At 39.8% G+C, this 12,569-nt stretch overlaps 2 protein-coding genes across 3 annotated transcripts in view; one reads left to right on the top strand and one right to left on the bottom strand.

Annotated features, from left to right (window-relative positions):
- Window positions 1-2,941, bottom strand: part of ASB5 (ankyrin repeat and SOCS box containing 5) — an 87,199-nt gene extending 84,258 nt beyond the window's left edge. The window contains exons 1-2 of one of the 2 annotated variants that reach the window (XM_068532389.1): window positions 2,808-2,941; window positions 548-805 (exon numbers count right to left, since the gene is read on the bottom strand). In XM_068532389.1, the coding sequence (XP_068388490.1) occupies window positions 548-624 (77 nt within the window). In that variant the 5' untranslated portion in view covers window positions 625-805; window positions 2,808-2,941. Of the gene's footprint in view, window positions 1-547 lie in introns of both variants that reach the window. The other variant, XM_068532388.1, reaches the window with a different exon arrangement.
- Window positions 2,942-3,141: 200 nt separating this feature from the next.
- On the top strand, window positions 3,142-11,368 carry SPCS3 (signal peptidase complex subunit 3). The gene is made up of 5 exons (XM_068532390.1): window positions 3,142-3,417; window positions 4,813-4,888; window positions 6,896-6,970; window positions 10,143-10,258; window positions 11,213-11,368. Exons 1-5 carry the CDS (start codon window positions 3,275-3,277, stop codon window positions 11,343-11,345), a joined length of 543 nt encoding a protein of 180 aa, XP_068388491.1. The 5' UTR covers window positions 3,142-3,274; the 3' UTR covers window positions 11,346-11,368.
- The last annotated feature ends 1,201 nt before the right edge of the window (window positions 11,369-12,569 follow it).

Raw genomic sequence — 12,569 nt, 5'->3', positions numbered from 1 at the left:
AAACAAAGAACTGTAGAAATAATTAGGAAATGTAAAAGATAGTTCTTTGAAAAAATTCAACATAGAAAAAATACTAATTAAAATAATAAAAAAGGGAGAAAGCACACATATAGGTAATCACAATGAACAATCAATAACCATCAAAAAAGAAGAGTAGCATCTCATGGTAATTTCTACCCAATTTTTAAAGATAATCCAAGTGCCACTTAAATATCCTAGTGCATAGAAAAACAAGGAAAACTTACAAATTCATTTTCTAATCTGAGTATAATATTACGACCAAAAAAGAAAAACACAGATCAATTTCACTTATGGATATTTATGGCAAAAACTTAAAAGAACAATTAGAAAAGAAAGCCCAAGATCGTATTAAAAATTAATTCATCACGACCAAGTGGAGTTTATTCCAGGAATGTGCAATGGTTCAATATTAGGAAATCTGTTCATATAATCCATCATATTAATAGAGTGTCTTAGTTTGTTCTGGTTGCTATAACAAATTACCATAGACTGGGTGGCTTATAAATAACAGAAGTTCATTTCTTACAGTTCTGGAGGCTCAGAAGTCCAAGATCGTGGTGCCGGTGGATTCAGTGTCTGGTGAGAGCCGGCTTCCTGGTTCATAGACTGGCAGTCTTCTCATTGAGTCCCCACATGAAGGAAGGGGTAAGGGACCTCTCTGGGGTCTCTTTTAGAAGGGCACTCATCCTACTCATGAGGGCTCCACCCTCATGACCTGATCTCCTACTGGAGGTTCCATCTCTTAATACCATCACACTGGGAGTTAGGATTTCAACATATGAATCTGGGGGGGTGCGGTCACAAACATTCAGTCTATGGCATAGAGTTAGGGAGAAAAATTATGCGATCACATCCAAAGATACAGAAAACACAGGTGAAAATAATTCAACACTCATTCATGTTAAAGAACACTTCTCAATAAAAAAGGAATTAATGGGTATTTCCTAGATATCAATATGATACACACACACACACACACACACACAACACTTACATCACAAAGCCACTATCTTACTTGCTGGAGAAATGAAAGGATGCCAATTATCACCATTATTGAGGATTTTGTTAGAAATATTAGCTACTGTGATGGACAAGAGAACACAATTAGAAATTAAAAAACTGGAAAGGAAAAGGTAAAGTGTTCTCTAATGTACATGGTACGATTAAGTATCTAGACAATCCAAAGAAACAATGGGAGAATTACAACAGAATAAGAGAATTCCCCACCCCATCCCTATTCTGCTTCTATCGTGGACTTGCATGTGTTTTTGGAACTCCCAGTCACTCAAGTTCAAGCCATGATGTCATAATAATAATAGTAATTTCCCTTGTGCTTTCACAATCTACTTTCCACCATATTTTGCACACACCCCTATCTAAGCAATTGCTAAATCATAGATTTTTGACTCTGAAATGTCCCTATCGGTCTTTCTTTTTTTTGTCCCTTTGTGGTCGACCTCAGGCACTTACTCTCTACGTGTAACTTATAAATGGCTGTCTGTTCAGTGATGCCACTCTTGTTTAACATGTAATTTCTTGTGATATAAGATCCTAACTCCTTGGCCAGGTTTTCTACAAAAGGCCCTTAATATACCTTTCCAGACTCTTTTCCACCTAATGCTTTATACATACATTGTTCAGCTGGACCAGACTGCTGGGTATCTCTTACATAAACCCATACTTGCAGTCCTGTATCTTTTAGAATACTCTCCTTGGACATCAACACCTGTAACAACAAGCATCCCTTCTCTAAGTCATCCTATAATAAGAATACCTAATTGTTTTGTTTATGCACTGTGCTAAGTGTTCAATAAATCGTTGCTTTACTGAATAGCCTCTGGCTGCCTGGAAGATAAAAATGTAGGGTTTTAACTGAACTAAGGATCTCTCCTTAGTTCATAGTTTATCCGTTTTTCATTACTTGGCTCTGCTCCAGTTTAGCAGGGACTTTGCCTTTTTAGTCCTGTACTCTCAAAGCCTAGAACACTACCTGGAACAGCAGGCACTTACTAATAATTCTAACTGCATGGCTGTATGAAAATTGAGTGATTAATGAATAATGCAAAGAAGCAAGGGCTCAACGATAGACAACATAAGCCAGCATCAGGATTATATCATCACTTTCTGGTTTGCAGGTATCTCAGGTATTCATAAACTCTTCTGGCTTACGGACAGAGAATTTTTTAAAAAAATTAATTTCAGCGGATTCCTGGGCCCTCTGAATCCCATTTTTATAAGTACAAAAAAGCCAGCCTCGTTGCAAAAGGAATAAAGGTGTTGGCAGACAGTATATTTAAGCTCAGGGACCGGCACTGTTATGAACCCTACGGCCCCTCAGGGCCATTATGTATGGATGGCTTGCTAATGTTAAATTGTAAGTTTATGTGTTTTATAGTACATATCTTCTTTATATATCACACATATTAAATATTTTATGTAAATAAAACTTAAATTATACTTCGTGCGACATAGCGATTCCACAGCCACCACCGCCTTTGATCCTAAGGACCTAGTGAGGTCATCCTTTCAGCTCCCCGATACACCTTGTTAAATGGACAATTTAAACTGGGTAGCAGCATCCTTATCGGCTAACACAGCGTTAGCGGCCGCTGGAAGGCAAAGCATTAATAGGAACTGGTCTAAGGTTGGGCGTGGAAAGTAAAGGCTCCCACGCCCTCCCAAAAAGCCGAAGTTCTAACTTTGACCAGGTTTGACAAAGGGGACGACTCGGCGCCTTCTAAAGCGCTGCTTCCAAACGCGACACGTCAGGACACAAACCAAACTACCTGGCCCCGCTGCTGGTTTAAAGTGCAAATCGACGGAATCTAAGCACCCGGGAAGCCGCAGCCCCAGACCACCTGCCGAAAGGGCGGGGAAAGGACGGTGGTCGAGCCCCCGGCCGAACGAGGGGAAGCCAGGGCCCAGGAGGCGGGCCTTCCGCGGCGAAGCCCCGCCCCTCCCTTGCTGGTCGCTGATTGGTGGCGGCGCCAGGCCGCGCGCGGAGGGGCGGGCCCGCGCGCGGCTCCGGCTCTCCGGTTCGTTGCGTCCCGCCCGCTGGTGGGTGTGTCCAGGCGGCGGGAGCGCGCGCGCTCTCTCGCGTCCGGGAACCGGAAAGGAGGCGGGGCCGCGGCAGCGCGCGCCTCCCCGCCCCCGGAACGCGCGGCGCAGGCGGCGCGGCTCACAGGGAGGTGGACCGTGGCCGGAACGGGGTCCCGGGTGTGCGTGGGGAGCGGGTTTCGGGGCGTCGGCCGCGATGAACACGGTGCTGTCGCGGGCGAACTCGCTGTTCGCCTTCTCGCTGAGCGTGATGGCGGCGCTCACCTTCGGCTGCTTCATCACCACCGCCTTCAAAGACCGGAGCGTCCCGGTGCGGCTGCACGTCTCGAGGATCATGCTGTGAGTACGGCCGGGGTCGGGCGGCGGGGCCGGGCGTCCGGGCCGGGCCGGGGCGGGGGGCGCCGAGGCCGGGCTGCCGCGCGGGCCCCCTCCCCTCCCCGCCTCCCCGAGCGGCCTTCGCCCCCGGGCGGACCCCTTGGGGGCGCTCCCTCGGCTCCCACCCTCCGCCGCTCCTTCCCGGGCTTGCTCTTAAATGTTCGTTTTGAGCGTTGCTCGGGTCGCTGCCTCCGCTTGCTTCCTGTGCCTCACTTCCCTCGCCCGCGCCCGGCCAATGAGGGAGCACCACACCAGCCCAGCGGGCCCGCCCGGCCGCACCCCCGCCGGCGCGGGGCTCGGGGTCCCGGGCGCTCCCGGCCCGGCTCGCCCCCCGACAGCCCCTCCGCAGGGTCCGTCCCCCTCGTCCCGCCGCCGAAGGTACCCGCGGCGCCTGCGAAGTTGGCAGGAGGGGATCTGCGCTCCCAGGCGGCGTGCTTTTAATTTTATTTGTGAAGGGCCAGCCGCTCGAATAAATCTGCGAAAATGCCCGAAGTAGAATTTTGAAATGACATTGTCCTTTCGCTAATGCCTATTTTTTTTTCATGCTAATTTTTATTCTCTGGCACTTTCTTCGATTCGTAGTTTTTTTTTTTCCCCCCTGGTTCTCGTGTCCTTATCTGTGGCATCTTCCAACAAATGCTCCCTCGTCTTAGTTTTATTTCTGAGTCACAAACGCCAACAACCCAGTCATCTAATGGCTATTCCCCACTTTTTTTTTTCTTTTCCTCCCTGCGTTGATGTTTGTTAGGTGCTGTTTTTTAGATTCCGGTAGACTCAGGCTGGACGTCACGAGCGCTGTCTGCTCTGGGAGGGCTTAGAAGAGGTTGGCTCATGGTACACACTGAACAGCTGTTAGCTACTGTGAATCTTGAGCAAGCTTCCTACCTTCCTGGGTCTTCATTTCCTTTTTTCTGAAGTGGAAGTAATACCCAACTCGTAGGCATGTTGTGAGGATTGAGATAATTGTCAAAAACACATAGTGGCCCTGACCCAGACACATACATAGTACGTGCTCAGTGAATAGTAGTTGTTCATTTAATCTTGGTTTCCATACCACCTTGCAGTCAAATGTAATTTTCTTCTACCCAGTCTACCAAATTACTTGACATCGAGTATTTCCACATTCTTGGAGCACTTTTTTTCTCCCCCTGGGTTTTGTTAGGGGTTCTTTGAAGGTAAATGAAAATAGCTGAAGACCTACTTTTATAGTGGATTAGAATGTTTCTGTTGTCACACAAGTTTCTCTGATTTTTACTTGTTTCTTTGTGGGATACAGCTAGACCCTGTCTTTCACTTATGTAAGGAATTTTGTATGCTGTTATGTTTGAAAGATGGTGAAACTATTATCTTTATTTCTAGAAAAAATGTAGAAGACTTCACTGGACCTAGAGAAAGAAGTGATCTGGGATTCATTACATTTGATATAACTGCTGATATCCTTTTTAGAAAATATTTCATTGCTCTTTCTCTAGTATTACAATGATATACATATTTAGTGATTTGGGGGACAATAAGTATGTTTATCCATTGAATCAGTCAAACCTTGGAAATTTCTATGCCTATGTTTTCATCAGTATAGTCGTGTTAATACCTCCTCGTTCAACCTTGAGAAAACTTGTATTTATAGATTGATGAGTTATTATTGTGTCAACACACTTTAAATTCTTCACAGAAACATTAAATAGATCTAAAGCTACAAGAGAGTTTGAATCTGTATTTAGGAAAGAAAATAAAATTAGATCATTTAGATTAAAGAGGGAAGAATGTAACCACTACTCAGCCTACCTAGATGTAACGTTTCATGTACAGTCCCAAGGAATATGTCCATGTTTTGTGATAGCAGAGGGAAACATATGTTGAAAAAGTGAATTGCATCTGCTGTGATTCAGGTCATTGTCAAATGATTATTGGTAAACCATATTGGCATTTTGCCATTATCGCTCTTTTTATAAGTACTTTTATAATAAGAGTCAGAGAAATCGTAACAATTAAAAGAGTTATTTAAAATGGAGGTGATTTAAATATTTTCTCTTTGTTTTGAATTTCCGCCTTTTGACACCTCTGATCACTGGGCCAGTTTAACCTTCTGTTAGGGTCTTAGATTACTATCTCGGCAGCATTGTTACCTGCCACTTCTGGGATGTCATCTGCCTTTCTAAGACCCCAGGATTAAAATTGGTTATGGAGATTGAACTGTCTGAACTTGTGTAAAGCAACTATCTGAACAGTGGAAGCAGATTATCTACCTGCGGAGTTCACCTGACATGTCTCTTTACTAGCCTGGAATTACTTTTAACTTGATTTTTTTAGAAATAAATTACTAGGTTTAGAAGTAGACTAGGAATTAGTTCTCTAGGCACTTTTTTAGGAAATAGAGTACCCCATCAGAAAAGTCCCGTGTGAAACTTTTGCTTTTAAGTCTTCATGTCTTTAAAAAAAAAAAAAAAAATCTAAGCTAGTGAGAGAGAGTTTGGAGCTAGTGTGAAAGTTGGAACTTTGTGTATGTGGGCAATTATAGTGAAATTTCCTGATACCTCAACTATTATATTTATGTATTCTCAATTTCATCATTTGTAGTTTAGATTTTCTTATTATGGCTGCTAAAACTTGAAATTGTACCTGTTTTTATAAAGAGATATTTAAGACTTCTAAATTCTAAAATAGTGATTCTTAGTGGATACGCATATCTAAGAGTGGAACGTCATGAACATGTAGCTGTTAGTATATAAACGGGTATAATAAAATGACTTATCCATTTACATATGATGCTTAATAAAATCCAAACATTAACTCAGTTCATTTCTCAGTGACACCAGTCTTGTAATTAATCCTGGTGAGTTTTTTTCACTCGGGTACAAACTGATGAAACCAAATTGGTATTCAGCTGCGTACTCTTACTAAAGCACTTCATGGGTTGAGACATTTTGATCTCTCCTGGCCTATGTGCAAAAATGATCTGTACAATTTACCGTACTTGGTTTAATTACTTGATCCTAGTTCACTTTTGCTTAATATTAAGTTGTATTGTGGTGAGTGGTTATACTCAGAACTCCAGTGGCATCATATGTGCTTGAAATACTAAGTCCTCTTTCTCTTAGACTTAGTGTGTTGATTTTACAGAAAACTAAATTTTGTGTTTCTCGGTTAAGTTTATATTAATCGAAGTATCTCAGGTAGTAGTGCTTAGAGGAGCAGGGCAGGATACTGATAATCTCACTGATATTTTTTGACTTTGGAATGAGCTGGATTTTACAATATATCATCTTCTATATATTTTTATTAAATTAGAGGCCCAGTATGTTTCTGGGCCACCTCTCCTTTTTTTTTTTTTTTTAAATTTTAGTATCAGTATTGCTATGAATAATTAATTTAAGAATAACTAAAATCTGTTTTAAAGTTGTATGCTGCTTTATGATTTATATATTCCTTAACTTATATACATCTAGAAAATATATTTGATTGGAATGTTAAGCAGTTGTTTCTTTATTTATCAGCCGAATATTCAACAAAAAATAATGTAAGTATATGTATAGAAGTATTTTCGTAGCTATTTAAAACCTCATTCTTTAGAAAAGAATATAAATTTTATATATTCGAAATATCTGACCTGAGTAATTTAGTAAAAATCACAAGCCCATGGAAAGGTGACTCTGCTAAGAAAACTTTATCTCCTTTGGTAGCTTCTGTCTTTTTTGTTTTTCTGTCTGCTTCTACAGCCCCCCTGCATTGTGGTTCCCAAGAGTGGGGTGCAAGCAAGGTAATGCCTAGATATATAAGGAAAACAATTAAGAGCTACTGTTTCTTTTCTTATGCATCTAAGAAGAGTTGCCAATTTTTCAGTTTGTTCAGCTTTTTACTTGGTGTTAGGATGGAGTGGCAACTTCCAAGCTCCTCATGTGCCATACTGGAAACCAGAAGTCCATTTATGTATTTCTCAATTTAAAATAAGAGGGAAAAGATGTGAAATTTTACTGATACTCACTCTGTGGACTGACACGGATACTCATACTCGGTCCTTAAGTCAAATGGTCGCACGCCTCCTAAAACATGCACCTTCTCTGGAGGAAGGGGGGGAATTCTGTAGGGCAAGAGGTCAGCCTGCTACATACATTTATTCATTCACTTTCAGCACTTTGCAAAGTTGTGCAATGTGTACCCAGTTGAGTAGATTATATCGTCTAGTTTTAAATAAACTAATCCTCACAAATGGAAAAACGGTTAAAAAAATTTCTTTCAAAGAAGTCACAGATTGAAGAGAATGCTAACGGTGCAGACGCGTGTGAGCGACCGGAAGGCGGCCGAGCTGACGCATCTGCTCCTCTTGAGCTGCTCAGCACGTTAAAGGATTAAAACAAATCAGAGATCCAATAAATAGTTGGCTGAGAACAGTTCAGCATTAGTCAAGAGGACTATTTGAAATGCACATTTACATTCGCTATCAATAATAATATATCTAACGATAATAGTAATGTGTATCACGTACGTAATTTGTAAATAAAGATGCATAGTTTGGGGTTGGTGTTCAAAATAATTCGTTATCAAAAATCTTTGGAGACTATTTCCAGTGATAAGCTCCAAAAGGATGTTGCTGAACTATGGGTATATGAGGAAATGAGGAGGTCGAATTACTCCTCAGCTAAGTCCTCTTTAAGCTAAGATAGTCTCTCTCCACAGCTACCATTAGAGATAGACGGCAAGATACTTGAATCAGTGAAATTTGTAACCTGTGCTTACAACTCTGTTACCCAGATACGTAATCAAAAGCTGTAAAGATAACTAATTTGTGAATCGTCTCTTAGATTATTTTAAAATCCATCTAAATATTTCTATTTTTCCTCTTTTAATACATGATGTGAGCTGTTTTGATAGTCTTTTATTAAACCATATATCTACAATTAATTTATATTGAGAAATACATTACTTTGTTTTGAGTTGTACAGGACTCATCAGTTTGAACACTGAAAGTAGTCTTTTTAATCATAAATTAGAGTTGATTATAAGTTTTATAGTTAAAAGCTATTAAACTATTAGATTAAAACCTATTATAACATTATTAAAACTATTAGTTTGTGACTGAAATTTATTAGTCCAGTCTGATTTAGAGCTTTTGGTGCAGATAAGAGTAAGGGTTAAAATATTTATATAGCATATTGATAACACAGAAATCTTCTTAGGTCCTAAAAGTGTAAGGTGAATGATTCTGATATGTGCATTAACTCCGAAAGGTGAAGCCTGTGGAGTCAAAATGTGCTTCTGTGTTGTTTTTAGCTGAGTTACCCTTATGTTTTGTTACCAGCATAGCCTGAGGTAATTCGTAGTTAAGAGGTGAGTCTACTTCTGTATTGTATTTGAACTGTATATTCATTTTCCAGGGATGACAAATTAATCAGCTTTATTTGTTGATTGGTTTGATTAGTTGACTGGAATCATTAGCCCTTCAATTCTTTGTATATTTATTTTGAGCGTATCTTTTACGGAGGGTACTTTGTTGGGCAGTAAGAATATTGGGTTGAATAAGTTTTGATCCCTGCCCTTGAGAATCAACAAAGCGTTAAACAGAAAAAGCTGCTCTGAAGATAAGAGTGACAGCTGTAAGCACAAGTATTCTGCAAGTCTCAGCACATGATCCAAATAAATATGTCACCTTCTTGGTGATGGATATACCTGAGTCAGATTCATAACTCCGATTTACTCCAGCATGGCTAGTAAGTTAATACAGTTTGGAATTGGACAGATCACTGCTTTGGTGAATGAATAAATATACATAAAAAGTCATTTTACTTTGGCATATCTTTGATTCTGTGTTCTTCAGTCTTGATGTTTCTGTTTAATGTTGGAGGGTTGAAGGTGAAGATTTGCACCCCTCTTTAGAAATTGACTGTTCCACATTTCTTTTCAGTTAATGCTGAGCAGTTGGCCTCACAAGCTAATGGATGGTAGCTTCCTAAGAACACATTTCTTGGCGTTTAGAAGTGGTTACAAATGTACTTTTTCTCCATTTCGTAACTCTAATTTTCCAAGCGAAACTTGTTTATGATATGTCAAAGCAGTGGCTTAAAAGAATTGTCTGACTTCTAGGACTTTGCCATAGTAAAACAATAATGTGCCTATGTTTTCTTAATTTAAAGGAAAAAAAAAAAACCTAAAAAGGCTTCATTTCTTTAGTGATTCCTTGATAATTTAAAAACCTTGGAGATACATAAATTTTCATGAGATAGTCTAGCAGCAGTGACCTGTGTTAGCAGTGTGATCTACAGGGATTAGTTCTCTCTGTTTCCCTGGCATCATGCAGCGGCCACAGAGTTGGAGGGTCTCAGAAGTTTTACAGGGAAAAGTGATTTAAAAGAATGCTTCCCTTCTAGGGATTCTAGTGCCTTCTGTTTCTCCTAGGGCCTCACTCTGGAGAGCACATAAGTCTAGAACCTTGCATTAAACTTTGAGGGCTCTAAATAATACAGTTGCCTTGGCAAAAGGGGTGATTTCCTTTAGGGAAGTATCTTTCTTTTGTCCAGGAGAAGTTGCACTCCTGTATCTATCCACTTGTTACCATTTTGTCTGCTTTAAGATTTTAGCAGTTCCCTCAAAGTTGGATTCATTCATATAAATTAAACTCTTCGCTTAACATACTTTTGAAGTGACAGAGATGCTGTATCTCTTGCATTATCTAATTAATTTTTATTTTAACGTAGGCTCTGAACCAGGTTGTTCTGTGGGACAAGATTGTTCTGAGAGGTGATAATCCAAAGCTGCTGTTGAAAGATATGAAAACAAAGTATTTTTTCTTTGACGATGGAAATGGTCTCAAGTGAGCAATTCTTTGTCATTTTTTACGTGTGATGTTACATGAAGGGGAGAGAAAGACGTGATGTGTTTTTATTTTGAAGAAAAACAGCTAAAAAGAAAAGTTGAGAGAGAAGAAAAGTATTTATACAGATGTGAACTGGAAGACGGGGTAGAAATAGTACCGTGCAAACCCAGGTCTAAAAACGTGCCCAGTTCTCTCGCGTTATGGCAACTGTGATGGTCAGACGAGCAGGGCCTGGGGTGTCTGCCCTTAAGGGCGCAGGGAGCCTGGGCTGCTGACCTGGCAGCGGGACTGTCGTCCGAGGGCTCCTTCGGGGATGCCAGAGGAGGCTGCCTGGGGACCTGAACGAGGAAGCCGCGTGTGGCTCTAGGAGTTGACACTGAAGTTTCTAGTTTTGGTTCACTTAACCTCTCTGAACCTCAGTTTCCTTTTATACAAAATGAAGGAATTAGAACGACTGATCTTTTGGGTCAGTCTTAGCTCTTAAGCTCTGTGGGTCAACTTTGGAAAGGATTTTAGGGGAGAGCTGTTTTAACCAAACCTGGTTTTGCAGATGAAAAGTTTTCAGCCCTGAGAGAGTTTGATTGATTCAGGTTTGCCCATCTGGATAATGATAGAATTAGGTTTCAAATCATTGTCTCCTGATTTCTAGCTCAGATCTCTCTGTTTTCTGTGTTTTACTCGTTTAAGCATTTTGGTTGATGGCTCGAATAACTATGACTGTTAAGTGACTTTAGGTAGGTCATTATGGGAGACCTGCAGTGAGAATGCTGGTGTTCTCCAGCATCGTCTTGGATTTCAGACGACTTGGGAAAAACTTGTGTGTAGATTAGAATTCCAATTAGGAATAGCTGGTTAAAAATAAAGTGTTTGATACCTCAGTGCTTGAATTAAAACGTTTTTATTGAACTACAAATGTTTCTGCTGACATCTGTTTATTATATCTTTTTATAGGGGAAACAGGAATGTCACTTTAACCCTATCTTGGAACGTTGTACCAAATGCTGGAATTCTACCTCTTGTGACAGGATCAGGACATGTATCTGTCCCATTTCCAGATACATATGAAATAACGAAGAGTTATTAAATTATTCTGAATTTGAAACAGCATATTTTTATACCTAATGGATTGTATCTTGTTTATCTCTTCCCTTGCATCTTTATTTGTTTTGGGTTGTTAACTTTTTTTTTTTTTTTTTGGTGTAAGAATGAACATCAAAAGGCATATTTGAAGGGAAAGGTTAGTGTACTACTTAATTTTCCAAACAAAAACAAACAAAGGCCATCAGAGTGGAGTATTATAAGAGTAAGACAGCCACATGAGAAGGATTTGTGAAATATTTATATTTGAAGTATTCCCTGTATTTCCATTATTCTTTATGGAATATGAAGTGAGCATGGAGGGTAGTTAAAACTTTCAGGTGCCTGTGGAGTTATGAGAACTCTATTTATGCCTTGCATTTATGCAAGTTCACATTGGATGTGATTTAGAAGCAGACATTCTCTATTATCTCTTTTAGGGTATGTCTGAATACTGGAAAAATTAATACAGTTGTTGGTGAGAAGTCCTGGTTTACAAAATAGCGAAAAGTGATGAATTTTATTCCATTTGTCTTAGGAATGCCCACAATGCTTGTTTTTCTGACAGGTGACTAGCAACTTTCTCCACTAAAGACTAAATACCTCTTTATATGCTGTAAATCATTCTAAATCATTTTAAAGTCTCTTAAGTCAACCAAATGTGTGTCTTTCAGTGCTTTCTCTAAACAAGTTCCTTGGTATTATATCTTTATGTGATTTTTTTTTTTATTTTAACATTGCCATTGAACATTGAAAATGGTTGCATGGTTTATCTAGTGAGCATGCCTAGTGCCACTGAGTGGTAATTATTTAATTTTTTTTCTAGGTCCACATTTGAATAATTATTGGGGTAATAATAATCAGTATTTGTCGGTGTGCGTTTCCGTTTACAAGCACTCTCATATATTTTACTGTATGGGCTCCTCAATAATCTAATGAGGTAAGTAGTGCAGATGTTAGCTCTTTGCAGATAAAGGAACAGACCCAGAAGTTTGTGGAATTGCTTCAGGGTTATTACATAGCTAGCAAGGAAGGGTGTTAACTCTTGAACCCCAGATCTGATTCTTTAAGCATATCCTTCTATACCTCCGATTACAGACTAGTCAAAATTCACTTATATAATTTTTATTATATTTTTTGTTACCCTGGACGCCCTTTCTATTACCTAGAAGAGATTTCCTATCCTGTATGGAAATGACCAATTTTCAAGTTGCCAACAATTTATATAGAG

Source organism: Eschrichtius robustus, chromosome 21 (genome assembly GCF_028021215.1).
Source record: "Eschrichtius robustus isolate mEscRob2 chromosome 21, mEscRob2.pri, whole genome shotgun sequence".
In the NCBI taxonomy this organism is placed as follows: Eukaryota; Metazoa; Chordata; class Mammalia; order Artiodactyla; family Eschrichtiidae; genus Eschrichtius; species Eschrichtius robustus.
This window is presented reverse-complemented; position numbering and strand designations above follow the sequence as displayed.